At 42.2% G+C, this 21,632-nt stretch overlaps 1 protein-coding gene across 1 annotated transcript in view; it reads left to right on the forward strand.

The window, feature by feature from the left end:
* Window positions 1–21,632, forward strand: part of pld1a (phospholipase D1a) — a 56,434-nt gene that overhangs the window by 25,504 nt on the left and 9,298 nt on the right. Inside the window, exons 4-17 of the mRNA XM_034111466.2 lie at window positions 1,494–1,636; window positions 2,954–3,065; window positions 4,236–4,301; window positions 5,465–5,523; window positions 5,731–5,823; window positions 7,228–7,380; window positions 8,725–8,874; window positions 9,507–9,590; window positions 15,749–15,830; window positions 17,401–17,511; window positions 17,628–17,813; window positions 19,774–19,984; window positions 20,136–20,264; window positions 21,223–21,341. Coding sequence (XP_033967357.1) covers window positions 1,494–1,636; window positions 2,954–3,065; window positions 4,236–4,301; window positions 5,465–5,523; window positions 5,731–5,823; window positions 7,228–7,380; window positions 8,725–8,874; window positions 9,507–9,590; window positions 15,749–15,830; window positions 17,401–17,511; window positions 17,628–17,813; window positions 19,774–19,984; window positions 20,136–20,264; window positions 21,223–21,341 — 1,698 coding nt within the window. The remainder of the gene's footprint in view (window positions 1–1,493; window positions 1,637–2,953; window positions 3,066–4,235; window positions 4,302–5,464; window positions 5,524–5,730; window positions 5,824–7,227; window positions 7,381–8,724; window positions 8,875–9,506; window positions 9,591–15,748; window positions 15,831–17,400; window positions 17,512–17,627; window positions 17,814–19,773; window positions 19,985–20,135; window positions 20,265–21,222; window positions 21,342–21,632) is intronic.

Here is a 21,632-nt window from a genome sequence, read left to right on the forward strand (position 1 = left end):
AACTCAAATTGGTTTCTCAAACAGCATCTCTGTATAGCATGTGTATTCACTCTCTGACCTAAACGGCTTGTTGGAGCTCCTGCCCCCTCCCTATGAGCCCAGTGTGCTCTGATTGGTCGCGAAGCTGAGAGGCTCACAGCTGTGTGAGCTGCTGCAGGAGCAGAAAGGCTTTCCGTCTTGGCGATACAGGAGAACAAGCGAAACTCATCCTGAGCGCACACGCACACACACACACACACACACACACACACACACACACACACACACACACACACACACACACACACACACACACACACACACACACACACACACACACACACACACACACGAAAAACGTTTACCCATTTAAGCAGTCGTGGTAGATACCTTGTTTGTTTTAAACATCATAAATACACAAACAACAAGGAATACTTACAGGTTGTCAGTACCCGAATCTCCCGCTGGTCCAAACAAAGTAGGAACAGCATCGTTCTTCTGTGCCCTGGCTGTACATATCCGGCATGAATCGCTGAAAGGTGTGGGAAGCTTTGTTGATATCAGTCAACAGACTTGCGGTCAGAGCTGTGGTCTCATGGAGCTGCTATGTGAAAACTAGAACATGCCCCATGATTAACTGTGAGGAGGACGAGACTTTACAGCACCTCCTCATGGACTGCTACAGAGCCCAGGAGGTGTGGTCGCTCCTACGGGGCATCGGGTCAGACTTCAATGTAGAATATATCTCAATCATGTATTGTATTCTGGATTAGGGGATGGACAATAAACACAGGGACCTTTTTCAGCTGGTAATTTGTATCACATGTATGGAAATCTGGAAGACAAGGTGCAAAATGGAACTAAATCAGACGATCATAAACAGTGGCACCATCGTGAAACAAATACTTACTGAACTAAGGAGAAGAAAAACCCTGGACAAATCCCAGACTCAGCCATGGGGCGTTTTGAGTCTGTGACCGAGCTGAGTCTCATTGGAATATAAACGTGCTCTCTTTATGTTATTTATATATTTATTCATTGTGTTTTATGTGTATTATTAATGTAACTTGTGTATATCATGTCATCTTGGCAGAGGGTGCGGCCATAGCTCTGGGCGTGGCTACTGGGTATCCCTATGTAGCGATACCCAGAAAGAAAACTTTGGAAAATTAAAGCATTGGAAAACTCCCTACTACAGGGTGTACTTTGAAGATTTTTGACTCTGCAGACCGTTTACATGCATAAATACCTTCATAACACACAAGGGGACGGGTAATAACCGGAAAAGCATGACATGGGACCTTTAAGTAATAAAAGTCTTTTTTTTGTGGAGTAGGTTTAATTGTCAATGTGCAAATATGAAAGCATGCATCTCTTAGATGTTGTTTCAAATAGTTACCAATTGCAAATGCTGCAACTCCACAAGTATTTTTGCCATTTTCTAAGACAACGCTAATCCTAATAATTGCACTGATGTATATTAAACTCATTGTGTCCCTCCCCAATGTGTGTAGTCCCTGCCGGCAGTGTTTAAGATCGAGCTGAAGCACGGTGAGTTCACCTGGGTGGTTAAGAGGAAGGAGAAACATTTCATGGAGCTGCACAAAGAGCTGCAGACGTACAAGACCCTCATGAGGATCCCGCTGCCGTCACGCAGGTCAGCGCCTACACACGCGCATTTACACTCCACAGAGTGCACACGTATTTGTCACATTGAGTTGACCAGTTGTGGGAAATGGAGCACAAACAAGCTGAGAATGATTAATATAGTTGTTACATTTAGGCAAACACACATGTTCACCTTCTTGTGAGTTAGATGAAAGTTCAATTTAGCTGTTGTCTTTATGCATTAATGTTGAATCGAGAAACAAGAGACAGTTAGCTTAGCGACAGTTAGCTTAGCTTAGCATACAAACTGGAAACAAAAGGGAACACCCGGTCTGGCTCTGTGCAAAACTTCCAAAGAATCTGCAAACACATTTGCTGTACATGTCACTGAAGGTTAAATCTCTTCTGTTTATTGTTGTTATATTAACAGAAGGTTCTGCTGTTATCCTCCTCCTGCTGGCACATTGTGTGAATTCAGCAGCAACAGTCGCCCTGCAATCAGAGCTGATTCCAACACTTGTTTACACATTAGCTTGTTTTTGGTTCAAACAAAGAAGACGCAATGTGTTCATTTGATAATATTTGGCGGTGGACATTTGTTTTATACTCTGGAGTTTGGACACAGCATGCCTTTTCATCAAAAATCTTGAACAAAGATATACAGAATATATACATCCATTTATAAATCTGCTTTTTATAACCTTTGGATATTAGTGGACATTTCAACTATCATGTTTTCTTCTTTTTCCATTATGTTTCCCTCCCTCCCTCTCTCTCTCTCTCTCTCTCTCTCTCTCTCTCTCTCTCTCTCTCTCTCTCTCTCTCTCTCTCTCTCTCTCTCTTTCTGCCTGTGATGTACTCACAACACAACAAAGGAATGTTGCCCTTGGACTTTAATAGGATTTACTTTTGCCCTTCTCCCTGTATCTCTGTCTTTGTCTGTGATCTTGACTTGATGTTGTAATAGAAAGAGGAACATGGTGGATTCTTTTTACAATTTCCTTTGGTGTATGTTCTTTTGCTTCTTAAATAATTCTCCCTGTTTTCAGTGACGTAGCATTTCACTGTTACAGTATGTGTTCCTTGTTGATGAGACGCAACACTGAGCCAGTCGGTAACCTGTCAATGTATTCAAACTTTTATATGTGCCTGTCTAAACTCCTGCTGGCAGCGAGATGAGGACATTATGTTTTTAATTTAGGATCAGCCGCTGGAATGGTTTCTTTTGGCTTTAGGGAACGGTGGAACAGTTTCTCCTCAAACTCGAAGTGTGGACACACTGTGAGATTTAACAAGCTGGTGATTCATCTTCAGATAGCTTGTGGACTTTTGAATTAAGCCTCTTCATTTCCTCCCTCTGTCTCAGCCACACGGTGAGGCGAAGGACGGTGAGGAAGAGCGAGGTCAGGGAGATGCCGTCCCTGCCGAGGGGAGGGGGAGACGAGCTGGCGAGAGACGAGCAGGTCTCCAGCAGGAAGGTACGTCACGTCGGTGCCTGCAGCCATTTCCCCCGATATCCAGTGTGACAATTCACTTTTGTAATACTTAACCTCATGACAAGGAGGTGTGTGTGTGTGTGTGTGTGTGTGTGTGTGTGTGTGTGTGTGTGTGTGTGTGTGTGTGTGTGTGTGTGTGTGTGTGTGTGTGTGTGTGTGTGTGTGTGTGTGTGTGTGTGTGTGTGTGTGTTGTGTGTGTGTGTGTGTGTGTGTGTGTGTGTGTGTGTGTGTGTGTGTGTGTGTGTGTGTGTGTGTGTGTGTGTGTGTGTGTGTGTGTGTGTGTGTGTGTGTGTGTGTGTGTGTGTGTGTGTGTGTGTGTGTGTGTGTGTGTGTGTGTGTGTGTGGAAGGAGTTGGTACTACTTTTCTCCGCGCCGTTCCTATGAGCTTGCTTTAAAAGAAGGAACACTCAAAACAACCAGGATGAGGGTTAAACAAAAATCTGTTTTAATCATAAAAGGTAATAATGCAATACCATTTAATACATTACCATACAAAGTCATCATATGCGTAATGTCAGGAGTATGCCTACTCCTGGCCTTGTTCACGGGCTGCCCCGACCTCCCGGTCCGGGCTGCGAGAGAAGAGAGGGGGAACAACAAGTTGCATGTCCCAAAACCAACAGAAAGGGGTGGAGTTTCATTTGGGAGATACCCAAACGCTGTCTCACAGGGAATCAGCGCGGGCAGCTATGAAAGCCACAGGTGTTGGGAAGGCCTGCAGGATGCACATCATTAAAATCAGGGAAAATGTCCCTCCCAATTTGCAAAGCCTATCGATGGTTTAACCCAGAAAAACACTCTAAGGGATAATCTTTTCACTCAAAACAGAAATCACCATTAATTCTGCATCTTCCTTCTTCACAAATAGCTTAAAACGTATTCACTTAACTGCTACTATTGGGTGTGTGTGTGTGTGTGTGTGGTGTGTGTGTGTGTGTGTGTGTGTGTGTGTGTGTGTGTGTGTGTGTGTGTGTGTGTGTGTGTGTGTGTGTGTGTGTGTGTGTGTGTGTGTGTGTGTGTGTGTGTGTGTGTGTGTGTGTGTGTGTGTGTGTGTGTGTGTGTGTGTGTGTGTGTGTGTGGTGTGTGTGTGTGTGTGTGTCATAAAAATACTCACAGTGGCCAATACATAGTATACTATATGTGTTCCTGCAGAGACAATTAGAGGACTATTTGGACAAGCTGCTGAGGATGGCCATGTACCGCAAATATCACCATACTGTGAGTAATCATACTAAGCTCTGCCAGCTGTGACATTACCACTTCCTGCCTGCATTTTAAATGTATACTTATTGTGTGTGTATTTCAAATTGCATTAGATATGCACACATTTCAGCTCGTGTAGATACCTGAGATGCACTGTATAAGCAAATGTTGGCAACAGTATTTTTTGTTGCTCTTCCTTATGATGGAAAAGTGTGTGTTGTCATAGATGATTATTAGTGTATCCATAGCAACAGGTCTGCTTTATGTTGACACAATCACATGTAAGTGTAGTATTGCTGCCAATTTAAGCTGGCAAGGGCCTCATGTCTGTGTGTTGCCCTGAAGAGGACTTTGTATACTGTGCAAAAAAAAGATATTTAAGATTTTCAATAAACTGTATTGCTTAAAGGTGGGGTAGGTAATTTTGGAGAAACCAGCTCGAGATCGCTAGAATCTGAAAATACACAACCGTAGAAAATCTGCCACTTCCTCACAGAGCCCCTCCTCCAACACACACGAACGCGCACATGACCAATGAGGGCACGAGATAAGTTTGTGCCCCGATGGAAGGCTGACAGGCAGGTAGGCCATCCAGTTACTTTAGCCGGGCCGGCTCAGATGATTGGTCGTGCTTTTTACAGCGCCACGGCTTCCACGGATGATGTTTTTTATGGATTTTTTGTCAAAGCACTTCAGATATTCATTGCTATCGGATGTTAAGAGCATTCCATGGAATATAGCAAAAAGTGTATCTCGAGCCGGTTTCTCAAACTCACCTACCCCACCTTTAAATATATAATGATACAATACAGTACAAAGTATCTTTATCATTGCATTTGGTATTTCTCACATTCACAAACACTTCATTAAAATATAAATGTGTTGCATAATAGTGAGTGTCCTATTAATATCTTACATTTTAACATATAGTGTGTTTACTCTGAATTATGTATGAGCTTTAAAACAAACTAATGCTAGATTTTGCATGTTCTGACTTTAATAAATCATTTTGACACATTACAAATGCATAAATGAGATGAGAACCCATTTTGAGATAATACTTTAAAAGCTGTCTGCTCAGAGTCACATGACGACGTGTACAGTGCTGCATGTATCTGTTTGTTTGTCTAAGACTCACTGTGTGAAGCCTCTTGTTGTCTCTTCCTGTCTATTCTCAGATGGAGTTCATTGACATCAGCCAGATGTCTTTTATCCATGACTTGGGGCCCAAAGGACTGTGAGCATTTTCTCTTCTTTCAAATTCTTTCCCGTCTGTCCAAACATTGTCCTGTCTCAGGTGGATAAGCATTGAACAGGCTACAGAGTAACTATTTAGTTGAAAAACTTTTAAACTTCAAAGTCTTCTATTTTGTATTCAGACTCTACTTGCATGCCATTGTAATTGTTCCTGATCATACGTAACTTATTTTACTGTCTGTCCCAGGGAAGGGATGATCTATAAGCGATCAGGCGGACATCGCATCCCCGGGATGAACTGCTGCGGCCACAGCCAGGCCTGCTACCGCTGGTCCAAACGGTGTGTGTCTCTTTACTTATATTCCTGTGTTCCAATGTTTCCCGCTCGTTGTTATATCAGCCAAATTCATGTGTATCGATGTTATTGACTGGTTTATCTTCTTGTAATCAAGCAGACGCATTCAACCTTCTTAGCAGAAACTTGAAGTAGTTTACATATGGCACATTTCCACTGCAGCGGGGTAGCCCCGTTTAAGCGTCCCTAAGCGTCCTCGCTCAGGCCTCGGGCTGCCTCGCTGGCCGTCCGAGGCCGTGGCCCATTTCCATTACAGTTTAGGACCTGGGGTAGCAACGCAGTGTAGTCGGGGCGATCGGCTTTTTTTTCTCTTCACATTTCGAGTTGTTCCGTCGAGCTCCCGCTGGATTTTATCATCCCCAATGAGATGTAGGAACGACGTCACCTCCTCGGTCGACCACGGTGTGCTTTTCTTTGACGTTGCCATTTTTGTAGCTCCTCCATTTACAAAAATGCTGTGTATAAAAATGCTACAAGCTTGCTTCTAGATATATATGCGACGCTAGGGATGAACTCGCGTGCGATCTTGTGACGATTCTCTCTGACCAATCAGCAGTTGCAATCAGAGAGTTGACGTCACTAGTTCAGCCCTGGCCTGATGGAACCACGATTTTTTGGGGCCGGAAAAGGAGGGAAAAAGTACCCGCTAGCCGGTGCTACGCTATATGGAAAGGCCACCAAAAACTGGCCTGGCCGCTTGAGGACGATTAAGGACGCTTAAACGGGGCTACCCGCTGCAGTGGAAATGCGACAATAGTGTATGTTTTTTTTTTATCTTCTCAGTAGCGAGTCTCTTCCTTTTTAGATGTTAGTCCTACAGTTGACAAGCGAAACACCTTATGGTGATAAAGCACAACTTTTCTATTTTTAACTGTTAAACTTGTATGTGTGATCGATGCTATTTACACACTCAGTTTAGCATTTCAGACTCAAGATTGTTATCAGGAAGGTGTCAACGTATGGGTGTTCAAACACAGTGACCACTTAATAAACATTTAAAAACATTATATTGGTAATATCTTTAAAAGTCATCTAATTTGTATTGTTATTTTATTGCTGACAAAATCTTAGTGCCATCTTCAGCCTGGTTGCATTGGCACGTGTTTGACTCTCTTCATCTGGTTTTCTGTTTGTATTTCTCTTCATCTCAGCCAAATTATTATGTGAGCAGTTCTATTGTTGTTTTCTGAAGAAAACACAGAAAAATCCCACACGTTTGAAACACTCTGCTCGTGTTCCTACATCTCCATGATGATTTTCTTCCCACACCTTTTCCTTACAATAAGAAATATAAGAAATCCTTCAGAGCAATGGATCAAGAGCTGGACAATACGTAATAACACTAATGTTTAATCCCAATGATGATAATGAGGACTGTGTGTTTTGTAGCTGGTTGGTGGTGAAGGACTCGTGTCTTCTATACATGAAGCCAGACTCGGGGGCCATCTCTTTCGTCCTGCTGTTGGATAAAGAGTTCTGCATCAAGATGGACTCCAAAGACACAGAGACCAAACATGGAGTCCGGGTGGACAGCCTCTCCAGGTTTGAATTTTGTTGCAGTTCCCAAGGGGTAGAATAGTTAAAGGTCACCTATTATGCAAAATCCACTTCTTCATGTCTCTTCTACATCAACATGTGGAAAGAGATTCTGAACGTTTCAGGAACAAAGATTCTCTCTCTTTTTGTCCTGATCCATTTCTATAAAAACCTGTCTGAAAATGAGCTGATCAGATTTTGGCCACTTTATGATGTCATAACGTTTTTATGGCTTGTGTAACCATTAGCCAATCAGCAACCAAGGTAACCCCCCCCCCCCCCCTATCACCTGAATCTCCTCCTAGAGCACCATTGAGTTCTTTGTAACCAAATGTCTCTCAGCGGGGCGTGGGGAGGGGCTCCTTATTTTCATCTAAAGTAACAGACAGAGAATCAGCACTTTGGAAACAGGGCTGAAACAGAGGGGATTATGGGTAATGCTGCCATGATCTGTTTGGTGTTTGGAGCCAAACACTTGACATGTTTTGTATATATCTGAGAGCTATAAAATAATGATGAAAAACAGTATACTTGGGGACCTTTAGGACTCAAAGTGAATTATGAGACTGGTTTTGAAAAAGAAAGTCCTCCCTTCAATCAATGTGTGGTGTTAAAATGTATTCCAAACAGTCATGTATCCTACGGTAAAATAAATACTCTTCCGACAGTCCAGAGATTGGTCTAGGTGGGGTGCAGCATTTTTAAAGAATGGATATTAAGAGTCTTATTGCATTTTGTTGCTGATTTCACAATTGATTGATTGATTGATTGAAAAGTTTATTAACAGCTTGTATATTGGGTACAGTACAGTACAGCTCAAAAAATACAATTGTTAAGGGGATGCAGACCAGAGAAAGACTTTCGTCTTGTTCAGGGTCCCCCATTTCCAATTCATCATATCATTTAAGACATATATAAGACATATTTGACATACAATGCTGCATGACAACCACATAGTTACAATACTAGGTCATGCTAAAAGGTTGTTAGCACTTCATAACTGAACCAGTGTTCCAAGAAATTAATGAAAAATCACCAAGAGGTTTATAAATCACAGCTTTAATCTGCTGTCAACAGTCTGCTGTAACAGAGTGGGTTCTTTGAGCTCCTTTTCATTTCAACACTCCTAATCCAGGGCTTATTTTGTTTTTGGAGTGATTACTGAGCTATGTTATCTCGTCACAGAAAAACACTATGACTGCTTTAAGAATCAGCAGTGTGTTAAACCGAGAAAAACTAGGAAACTGTTTTGCCAAATGTTTTGTCTGGAGTACAAATTAAATAACTACACGTCTGACTGAACGCATGCATGTGCTTCTGTGTGTGTTCCTCTGCACATCCTCCTGGCAGGACCTTGGTTTTTAAGTGCAGCAGCTACAGACATGCAAGCTGGTGGGGTCAGAGCATCGATAGCTTCGTGAAGAATCATGGGAAGGCTTTCCTCAGAGACCACCGCTGCGGGTCTTTTGCACAAGAACAGGAAAACATCGCTGCCAAATGGTAACTACACTGAGAGAGAGCTCGGCTGGTGGAACATGTGGACAGACGTACAAAAATACCAACACAAAAAACAATGTACATTAGCGGCGAAATCCCCATTTGTTTCGTTTTTACAATCCTGTGTAGCATCCTACATTTTAAAAACGTTGATACGATAATATACCATTTCAAAGATTGTTTGTAGATGTGATCATGTTCTCTAAAAACAAGCTGCATAGTGAAATGCATACAACTTAAAATACACACGTTTTTTCAATGCCTTCCTCTCTTATCCTTTCACTGGTAACTATGGTAATCTATTAGAAAATAAGAATTCAGGTCTTTTTTTGCCTTTTCTCCCCCTCAACTGGCAGTTCCTGTGATATTGAATCATCTGTGCGATAATGTCCTTACGTAGTCTTTGTACTCAGCACAGAGCCTGAGAAAAAAACATGCTGCGGGCCTGTGAGCTAATGGGAACAAAAAATGTTTAAAGAGCACTTATGTCGTGATGAGACAGTTGTGGGTGTTGCCTTGAGCTTGAAAGGTTAACAAAAATAGGGAAATGTGTGCATGTGTGGGTGTGTACTATCAACACAAGCGCTCCTGACAGTGAAATCAGTTTTTACTCTCATTTATTTCTTTATTTAAAGGTATGTGAATGGAAAGAATTACATGGAGGATGTGGCTGATGCTTTGGAAGAGGCTAAAGAGGAAATCTTCATCACTGACTGGTGGTGAGTTTCAGTAATTATTTGTGTGAACAAGAATGATGTCAAAGAATTTAGTTAAAATGTGTCTGCTGACAGGCCTGAAGTGTGAACAGTGTGAGAGCACAGAAATAAACAGCTCCGTGTTATCCGTCCTGCTTCAACACTGCACAATTCAGTGCAGCCTCTGCAGCCACTGTCAGAATAACAAAACAGAAAAAGGAGCAAAACAACAGTATTTTGTATTACATACTTGTTAGTGAAAGGCAATCTCCTTCAATCAACCCTGTTTTGCAAAAATGACAATTAATTATGGCAGATGCTATTTGTACCTGGGTGTCTATAGTCAACAATGCTATTTGTACCCAGGTGTCTATAGTCAACAATGCTATTTGTACCCAGGTGTCTATAGTCAACAATGCTATTTGTACCCAGGTGTCTATAGTCAACAATGCTATTTGTACCCAGGTCTCCATAGTCAACAATGCTATTTGTACCCAGGTGTCTATAGTCAACAATGCTATTTGTACCCAGGTGTCTATAGTCAACAATGCTATTTGTACCTGGGTGTCTATAGTCAACAATGCTATTTGTACCCAGGTGTCTATAGTCAACAATGCTATTTGTACCCAGGTGTCTATAGTCAACAATGCTATTTGTACCCAGGTCTCCATAGTCAACAATGCTATTTGTACCCAGGTCTCCATAGTCAACAATGCTATTTGTACCCAGGTGTCTGTAGTCAACAATGCTATTTGTACCTGGGTGTCTATAGTCAACAATGCTATTTGCACCCGGGTCTCCATAGTCAACAATGCTATTTGTACCCGGGTGTCGATAGTCAACAATGCTATTTGTACCCGGGTGTCTATAGTGAACAATGCTATTTGCACCCGGGTCTCCATAGTGAACAATGCTATTTATACCCGGGTGTCTATAGTCAACAATGCTATTTGTACCCGGGTGTCTATAGTCAACAATGCTATTTGTACCTGGGTCTCCATAGTCAACAATGCTATTTGTACCCGGGTCTCCATAGTCAACAATGCTATTTGCACCCGGGTCTCCATAGTCAACAATGCTATTTGTACCCGGGTCTCCATAGTCAACAATGCTATTTGTACCTGGGTGTCTATAGTCAACAATGCTATTTGTACCCAGGTGTCTATAGTCAACAATGCTATTTGTACCCGGGTCTCCATAGTCAACAATGCTATTTGTACCCAGGTGTCTATAGTCAACAATGCTATTTGTACCCAGGTGTCTATAGTCAACAATGCTATTTGTACCCAGGTCTCCATAGTCAACAATGCTATTTGTACCCAGGTGTCTATAGTCAACAATGCTATTTGTACCCAGGTGTCTATAGTCAACAATGCTATTTGTACCTGGGTGTCTATAGTCAACAATGCTATTTGTACCCAGGTGTCTATAGTCAACAATGCTATTTGTACCCAGGTGTCTATAGTCAACAATGCTATTTGTACCCAGGTCTCCATAGTCAACAATGCTATTTGTACCCAGGTCTCCATAGTCAACAATGCTATTTGTACCCAGGTGTCTGTAGTCAACAATGCTATTTGTACCTGGGTGTCTATAGTCAACAATGCTATTTGCACCCGGGTCTCCATAGTCAACAATGCTATTTGTACCCGGGTGTCGATAGTCAACAATGCTATTTGTACCCGGGTGTCTATAGTGAACAATGCTATTTGCACCCGGGTCTCCATAGTGAACAATGCTATTTATACCCGGGTGTCTATAGTCAACAATGCTATTTGTACCCGGGTGTCTATAGTCAACAATGCTATTTGTACCTGGGTCTCCATAGTCAACAATGCTATTTGTACCCAGGTCTCCATAGTCAACAATGCTATTTGCACCCGGGTCTCCATAGTCAACAATGCTATTTGTACCCGGGTCTCCATAGTCAACAATGCTATTTGTACCTGGGTGTCTATAGTCAACAATGCTATTTGTACCCAGGTGTCTCTAGTCAACAATGCTATTTGTACCCGGGTGTCTATAGTCAACAATGCTATTTGTACCTGGGTGTCTATAGTCAACAATGCTATTTGTACCCAGGTGTCTATAGTCAACAATGCTATTTGTACCCAGGTCTCCATAGTCAACAATGCTATTTGTACCCAGGTGTCTATAGTCAACAATGCTATTTGTACCTGGGTGTCTATAGTCAACAATGCTATTTGTACCCAGGTGTCTATAGTCAACAATGCTATTTGTACCCAGGTGTCTATAGTCAACAATGCTATTTGTACCCAGGTCTCCATAGTCAACAATGCTATTTGTACCCAGGTCTCCATAGTCAACAATGCTATTTGTACCCAGGTGTCTGTAGTCAACAATGCTATTTGTACCCGGGTGTCTATAGTCAACAATGCTATTTGTACCTAGGTGTCTGTAGTCAACAATGCTATTTGTACCCAGGTGTCTGTAGTCAACAATGCTATTTGTACCTGGGTGTCTATAGTCAACAATGCTATTTGCACCCGGGTCTCCATAGTCAACAATGCTATTTGTACCCGGGTGTCGATAGTCAACAATGCTATTTGTACCCGGGTGTCTATAGTGAACAATGCTATTTGCACCCGGGTCTCCATAGTGAACAATGCTATTTGTACCCGGGTGTCTATAGTCAACAATGCTATTTGTACCCGGGTGTCTATAGTCAACAATGCTATTTGTACCCGGGTCTCCATAGTCAACAATGCTATTTGTACCCGGGTCTCCATAGTCAACAATGCTATTTGCACCCGGGTCTCCATAGTCAACAATGCTATTTGTACCCGGGTCTCCATAGTCAACAATGCTATTTGTACCTGGGTGTCTATAGTCAACAATGCTATTTGCACCCGGGTGTCTAGTCAACAATGCTATTTGTACCCGGGTGTCTATAGTCAACAATGCTATTTGCACCAAGGTCTCCATAGTCAACAATGCTATTTGTACCCGGGTGTCTATAGTCAACAATGCTATTTGTACCCAGGTCTCCATAGTCAACAATGCTATTTGTACCCAGGTCTCCATAGTCAACAATGCTATTTGTACCCAGGTGTCTGTAGTCAACAATGCTATTTGTACCCGGGTGTCTATAGTCAACAATGCTATTTGTACCTAGGTGTCTGTAGTCAACAATGCTATTTGTACCCGGGTGTCGATAGTCAACAATGCTATTTGTACCCGGGTGTCTATAGTGAACAATGCTATTTGCACCCGGGGCTCCATAGTGAACAATGCTATTTGTACCCGGGTGTCTATAGTCAACAATGCTATTTGTACCCGGGTCTCCATAGTCAACAATGCTATTTGTACCCGGGTCTCCATAGTCAACAATGCTATTTGCACCCGGGTCTCCATAGTCAACAATGCTATTTGTACCCAGGTGTCTATAGTCAACAATGCTATTTGTACCCAGGTGTCTCTAGTCAACAATGCTATTTGTACCCGGGTGTCTATAGTCAACAATGCTATTTGTACCCGGGTGTCTATAGTCAACAATGCTATTTGTACCCGGGTGTCTATAGTCAACAATGCTATTTGTACCCAGGTGTCTATAGTCAACAATGCTATTTGTACCCAGGTGTCTCTAGTCAACAATGCTATTTGTACCCGGGTGTCTATAGTCAACAATGCTATTTGTACCCAGGTGTCTCTAGTCAACAATGCTATTTGTACCCGGGTGTCTCTAGTCAACAATGCTATTTGCACCCGGGTGTCTAGTCAACAATGCTATTTGCACCCGGGTCTCCATAGTCAACAATGCTATTTGTACCCGGGTGTCTATAGTCAACAATGCTATTTGCACCCGGGTCTCCATAGTCAACAATGCTATTTGCACCCGGGTCTCCATAGTCAACAATGCTATTTGTACCCGGGTGTCCATAGTCAACAATGCTATTTGCACCCGGGTCTTCATAGTCAACAATGCTATTTGCACCCGGGTCTCTATAGTCAACAATGCTATTTGCACCCGGGTCTCCATAGTCAACAATGCTATTTGCACCCGGGTCTCCATAGTCAACAATGCTATTTGCACCCGGGTCTTCATAGTCAACAATGCTATTTGCACCCGGGTCTCTATAGTCAACAATGCTATTTGTACCCGGGTGTCTATAGTCAACAATGCTATTTGCACCCGGGTGTCTAGTCAACAATGCTATTTGCACCCGGGTCTCCATAGTCAACAATGCTATTTGTACCCGGGTGTCTATAGTCAACAATGCTATTTGCACCCGGGTCTCCATAGTCAACAATGCTATTTGTACCCAGGTGTCTATAGTCAACAATGCTATTTGCACCCGGGTGTCTATAGTCAACAATGCTATTTGTACCCGGGTGTCTATAGTCAACAATGCTATTTGTACCTGGGTGTCTATAGTCAACAATGCTATTTGTACCCTGGTGTCTATAGTCAACAATGCTATTTGTACCCAGGTGTCTATAGTCAACAATGCTATTTGTACCCGGGTGTCTATAGTCAACAATGCTATTTGTACCCGGGTGTCTATAGTCAACAATGCTATTTGTACCCAGGTGTCTATAGTCAACAATGCTATTTGTACCCAGGTGTCTATAGTCAACAATGCTATTTGTACCCAGGTGTCTATAGTCAACAATGCTATTTGTACCCAGGTGTCTATAGTCAACAATACTATTTGTACCCAGGCGTATCATAATCTAGCTTTTAATAAATGAAGAATAGTTATACTGGCCCATTTTATTAGTTTGGTAAACACACATAGACATGCTCTAAAGAACGAGCTTACACTTTGACACCCTGTAAATGTAGTACATACACATTACATTATGCATAACCCACAAGTCCTGGCTGTCTTGAAGGCGATGCAATGGTACTGGCTCTAATTACAGCCTCTTCCACACACCCATAATAGAAATACACTGACACAAATATAGTTTCCATAAAGTGTTTGTTTACACTGCTGTTACACTCTCTTCGTCTTTCACTATCTCGTCTGGATTTACTGTCTAGGTGATGTTTCTCACACATCAAGTGGTTATAGGACCTGTCAGAGGGCCTGTAAAGTATATGTATGCCACTCTGAACGGTGAATATATGTTTGCATGTTATGTAATCAGTGTTGAAATTCAGAAACACTAGTTAAAACAAAGAGAAACCCTAATTTGTCTCATGAGAAAAACTTGTTAGATGACAGTTACACCTGGGGGGATATTATCATTTGCAAACACTGTTAGATGAATATCTAATCTAATATTAATAACCAGATAAACTGTTTTGCATATTACATGGGCCGTTGTTTAACTCTTCCTTTAATAGTGTTTTAATGGTGTTTTTGTAATAAGAAATAACCAATGTATTTGTCTCTGGGTTAATAAGGCTATTAAAAAGTATTAAACAGCATTTTCCAAGGTATTAAATGTTGTATCTTGTTTTCAATAAGTATATCAATGGTCCAAAGAGGTTGTATTCTACAGTCTGCCTGAATGTAATCATTGCGTAGGTGTGTAGTGTATAATATAATATAAAATATCAAAAATATCTGAACAGGACATCGCACGCTCACTGCTTGATAGCGCGCAAAGGTCCGTTTACGCCGGTTGCTAAGCAACATCGTTATGGGGAAATGCAAGTTTGCGTCCAAATGGTTGGAAGATAAGGAGGAAGGACAATCAATACTGTATATAATCAATGTGAGGTGAAGTGTGTCGCCAAGGTAACCGGTTAAAATTCCAAGTGGCGATGAGGTCTTATAATGTATGGAAAGGGTCTTAAAAAAGGTCTTAAAAGGTTTTACATTTGACTTCAGGATTCCTGCATACACCCTGTGACAGTGTATCTTCAAATCTAACCGTTTATGATCCCTCTTTGATGTGGCTGACATCTGTGTGTGCCAAGGCCGTTGTCACAGGGCTTATGGTCTTAACCAATGAAGTGTCACCCTGTGAAATGTGACCCAATGGTGTTGTAGACATGTCGGCTCAGGATGCCAACGTTAATGACTCGGGAAAATATATCATTATGTCATGCCTGTCATATCTTAAATGTGTGAAATGCGTTTGTAGTTTTGAAATAGTGAATGTAAACATCTATTTGTTTCCGTCCTTTAATGTTCTAACCAGTGATGGTGATGCATTTGAAAAATAGTTATTTAATCTATGTGTTTTATATCTCTCTTTTTTCCTAGGCTGAGTCCAGAGATCTTTCTGAAGAGACCTGTAGTGGAGGGCAACAGGTGGAGGCTTGACTGTACCCTCAAACGCAAAGCCGTAAGTAGGTCTACGTCATGACAGAGTAATGACCCACAGGCCAAGTATTATTATGTCCCTGGTGTGTCGGGGAACTCACAAAGTGTCAGAAGACAAAACCCTCTCTCTTTTCCTCCTTACCTAAATCTCTAAAAAAAAAAACGGAGCTGATCCAGATTTGCGTCCGATATGACGTAATATCGGAAATGTGGACCCAGGCCCAATCAGAAACGTTGCTATCAGAAACAATGCCTGACGTGTTTTTGACGTAATATGGTCTTTGTTTACATTAGCAAGCATCGCTAACACTCAGAGCTAACCTGTACTGGAGAGCGTATGTGTAAAAAAGCAGGAAATAAAAAAAGGAACTCACCTTGTGGTAAACCCGCAAGAGAAAAAGCATTTGAGCTCCATACTGGCTGTTTCTCAATCTTGAGGATACTGGCTTCCAAGCCAATATTTCAAGGATGCTACGTCATCGAGTGCCGCCGAAGGATTGTTCCAATCTCCAGCATATTCCACCGAGGCCGCGTCCTTGGTTTTGGGGAAATGTCGAGGCTGCACATGGGTAGACTTTGTGTCCTTAAAATCCCCACAATGCTTTGCGCACGGACCAATTTCAAAAACCCTTGCGGAGAATGGCTGAACCGACGCAGCACACATTTAAATGTAAGTATGTAGTGGCGTAGGACATGTGTTGGGAAATATGTTACTTTGTTACATTTGTTTGTTATCACCAAAAATGTGTTCCGTGAAAGTAAAGCAAGTTCATAATTAGGTATTTATTTTCGGTGCAGTTTATGTTGAAACCGTTAGAGAGAGTGGCACACTTGTTAGCCTGTTCCATTCTTCTTCGTTTTCCGAAGCCGTGGCTTGGAAGCATACTTGCTTTGTTTCTGAAGGAAGTGACTTGGAAGTACGTGACTACCAAGCCAGCATCCTCGCGATTGAGAAACGGCCACTGTTTCAGAAATAATCCTTGATGTGGTTTGGAACATGATATGGGGTTTAATCACGGCAGCATTTAGCTGAGTATCTCGTAGAATTCTGAGCAGGCACAAGCTCCCACTCTTTTTTTTTCAAGCTAAGGGCCCAAAATCCGCGTTTCTCCAACAGGGCTAGACCCATAATGTATGCCTAAAAATAGCATAATAGGAGACCTTTAATAACTACATTATCATAAAAACATTAGGATTACATTAGATACATAACATGGTGTATTCACTTGCTCCTTGGATGGTCCCATTTCACAACTTCTTCTGACTGTGCTGTGTGCATGGGTTTTAGGCAGTGAACAACAAGGATGCTACAAAGAAGATGTGCTGTATTTATCACTCAAAGTGTTTATGCAGCACATTGATGGCTGTGTTGTGAATTTTTCATGTGAATTTTCCCGAATGCGAGATTATTTTTATGGCGACAGAACATGAACGTAGCACAAAAGCCCTATCAAAAGTTATTAATGTCTCCGCCCCGTTCCAACATGTTTCAACAAAATCCATGAAGCAATATTTCTGTAATCTTTGAGACAAATGTGTCAAATGGAAATACAAATAAGGTCTTAACACTGTTTTCCTTTTTGTTTCTACAGCAACAGGGAGTGCGCATCTTTGTGATGTTGTATAAAGAGGTGGAGCTCGCCCTGGGCATCAACTCGGGCTACAGCAAGAGGACGCTCATGCACCTGCACCCCAACATCAAGGTAACTGAAGGACTATGGGTAGTTAAGGATGATGCAGTTAAAACAAGTTAATACACTTTTTTTTTTAATTTCTGTGTGAATTCATTTGAGCTGTATTTCCCATGTTTTTGTCTTAGGTGATGCGTCATCCAGATCACGTCTCGTCCTCCGTCTATCTGTGGGCGCATCACGAGAAGATCGTTATCATTGACCAATCAGTGGCCTTCGTGGGCGGGATCGACCTGGCATATGGTCGCTGGGACGACAGAGAGCACCGGCTGACAGATGTCGGCAGCGTGACGCGATCTGTGGCGCTTGAGCAGGTTGAACACACAACTTTACACAACTAATTACATGTCTACAGTCTGGAGGTATCGGCAATCAATGGTTACAATTGAGAATTGCCCTCAAACTCACACAGTTGCACAGGGGTGGTGAAAAGGTCTACAGTCAGGCACACACACATTGTCATATAAAACCACGCACATTGTCATTTATATAAATAAAGGAAGATTATTTATTAGGTAATATAATTCAACAACACCACCATCTAGGGATGCCAGAAGAAATGGGCATCAGATCTGTATTGTAAAATGAGGCTTAAAACTAGATATCGACATACGACAGAAATTATTAAATGTTTTATTTAACCTATATTAAAGGTCTCCTATTATACTGTTTCATCAATATATCACAGCTCTCAGATATATACAGAACATGTCTCTGAAGTGTTTGGCTCCAAACACCAAACAGATCATTGCAGCATTACCCATAATCCCCTCTGTTTCAGCCCTGTTTCCAAAGTGCTGATTCTCTGTCTGTTACTTTAGATGAAAATAAGGAGCCCCTCCCCACGCCCCTCTGAGAGAGATGTGGTTACAAAGAACTCAATGGTGCTCTAGAGGAGATTCATGTGATAAGGGGGGGGGGGGGTTACCTTGGTTGCTGATTGGCTAATGGTTACACAAGACAAAACATCATTATGACATCATAAAGTGGCCAAAATCTGATCAGCTCATTTTCAGACAGGTTTTTATAGAAATGGATCAGGACAAAAAGAGAGGGGGTCTTTTTTCCAGAAACTCTCAGAATCTCTTAACGCAGAGGGGACACATGGTGATGTAGAAGAGACATGAAGAAGAGGGGACACATGTTGATGTCGAAGAGACATGAAGAAGAGGGGACACAGATTGATGTAGAAGAGACATGAAGAAGAGGGGACACATGTTGATGTAGAAGAGACATGGAGAAGAGGGGACACAGATTGATGTAGAAGAGACATGAAGAAGAGGGGACACATGTTGATGTCGAAGAGACATGAAGAAGAGGGGACACAGATTGATGTAGAAGAGACATGAAGAAGAGGGGACACATGTTGATGTAGAAGAGACATGGAGAAGAGGGGACACATGTTGATGTAGAAGAGACATGAAGAAGAGGGGACACATGTTGATGTCGAAGAGACATGAAGAAGAGGGGACACATGTTGATGTAGAAGAGACATGAAGAAGAGGGGACACATGTTGATGTAGAAGAGACATGGAGAAGAGGGGACACATGTTGATGTAGAAGAGACATGAAGAAGAGGGGACACATGTTCATGTAGAAGAGACATGAAGAAGAGGGGACACATGTTGATGTAGAAGAGACATGAAGAAGAGGGGACACATGTTGATGTAGAAGAGACATGAAGAAGAGGGGACACATGTTGATGTAGAAGAGACATGAAGAAGAGGGGACACATGTTGATGTAGAAGAGACATGGAGAAGAGGGGACACATGTTGATGTAGAAGAGACATGAAGAAGAGGGGACACATGTTGATGTAGAAGAGACATGGAGAAGAGGGGACACATGTTGATGTAGAAGAGACATGAAGAAGAGGGGACACATGTTGATGTAGAAGAGACATGAAGAAGAGGGGACACATGTTGATGTAGAAGAGACATGAAGAAGAGGGGACACATGTTGATGTAGAAGAGACATGAAGAAGAGGGGACACATGTTGATGTAGAAGAGACATGGAGAAGAGGGGACACATGTTGATGTAGAAGAGACATGAAGAAGAGGGGACACATGTTGATGTAGAAGAGACATGAAGAAGAGGGGACACATGTTGATGTAGAAGAGACATGAAAAAAGTGGATGTTGCACAATAGGTGACCTTTAAGAAATCTAAATGGTGGCAGTATGGTGTGTTTTCACTTATATCAGTTATGGGCGTTTAGTCAATTATCCAATCCCATAACTGAGTGGACTTTCAATGTTTTCTTTTTGCACCCAGGCTGGCTCCACCACCACTCCGTCCAAAAAGGGCGTGTCCTCCATGGACGTCTCCAACTTCAACGGACGAGGCACAGCGCCCGGCGACCCGGTGGACCTGCCGAAGCTGAAGGGGATCGGACGCAGCAGGAAGGCTCGCTTCAGTCTGTACAAACACCTGCACAAACACACACTGCAGCACGCAGACAGTGTGAGCAGCGTGGACAGCACCGGTGTGTGAGCATGAGAAGACACACAGAACACATGAATCATTATGTTATGTGTAGTTGAATGAAAGGCACATTGTGTAAAGGATATAAAGGTGCTATATACAGTAAATGTAGGCCTATTACCATAATGTTTTCATTCTTTGTGGGCGTGTAGGGAGTGGCTCGGTGAAAAGCCTAAAGACTGGCGTTGGAGAGTTACAGGGCAGCACACGCTTCTGGCATGGAAAAGACTACTGCAACTTCGTCTACAGGGACTGGATCCAGTTAGAGAAACCTTTTGATGGTCTGTTTCACACACACACACACACACACACACACACACACACACACACACACACACACACACGAAAAACGCTAGCATACACTCTTAGTTAGGGCTTACTTTACATAATTGTACCCCTTCCCGCTGCCTCCGCTCATCAGAAGCCAACCTCCTATCCATCCCCACCCACATCAATCACCGGACCTGGGGGGACAGAGCCTTCTCCGTCGCTGCCCCCTCCCTCTGGAACCCACTCCCACAACCCATCAGACTGCACTGACCTCACCACCTTCAAAAAACTTCTTCAATCTGGCTTTTAATGTGTGATTGTTTTTGTATTATTTGACTTTAACTATATATTTAGTTGCTATTCCTTTCTTTTCTTTTCACTATTAAAGCGTCTTTGAGCACCTGTAAAAGCGCGAACAAAATAAATCTATTATTATTATAATTGCTAAATCAAAAACAAATTTTTCGTTCACAATGCCCACCTTCATTTTAATCTTAGTCTTATTATTTTTCCTGTTTGACCTTTAGATTCAAGATTCAAGGCTTTTATTGTCATTCGCACATAGCTATGTAGTTATGTCGATGAAAATCTTAGGTCACAGGCTCCAACAGTGCAACACAATAAAACAGATAAAATAGTGCAAGTTAATACAATAACATAGAATAGAAGTAGTGCCATAAGAGTCTATATACAAGTGATACATCATTTGTAAATTACAAACGGGTGAATGTTATGGATGTTCTTAGTTCAGGTGTTTAACAGTCTTATGGCCTGTGCAATGAAACTGTCCCTGAGTCTGGTGGACATGTAATGGAAACACATCATTAGGAGAACTGACTACCGTAAAACACTGTTATTTCTTTCTGAGCATTTTTCTCCCATGTATCCCTCCCTTTTATTCTACTATACGGTATCTTTGTATGTCCTTTATCCGTCTCACACACGTGTTTCTGTCTTCGCTCTCTGCAGACTTCATCGACAGGTACACCACTCCCAGAATGCCCTGGCATGACATCGCCTCGGTGGTTCACGGTAGAGCCGCGCGGGATGTGGCCAGGCACTTTATTCAGCGCTGGAACTTCACAAAGGTACCGAAACACACACACACACACACACACACACACACACACACACACACACACACACACACACACACACACACACACACACACACACACACACACACACACACACACACACACACACACACACACACACACACACACACACTGGAGTTTCTTTGATTCTTTCTAAATCACCTTTGAGGACTGCTAGCCTTTTACCTTGAATGCTTGATTTGAATATTTCTAATGCTAATTGATAGCCATAAACATAGCATTTCGGAGCCATCTAGTGTAGTTAACTTGGAAAATCATGTT

Source organism: Pseudochaenichthys georgianus, chromosome 22, assembly GCF_902827115.2.
Source record: "Pseudochaenichthys georgianus chromosome 22, fPseGeo1.2, whole genome shotgun sequence".
NCBI lineage: Eukaryota > Metazoa > Chordata > Actinopteri > Perciformes > Channichthyidae > Pseudochaenichthys > Pseudochaenichthys georgianus.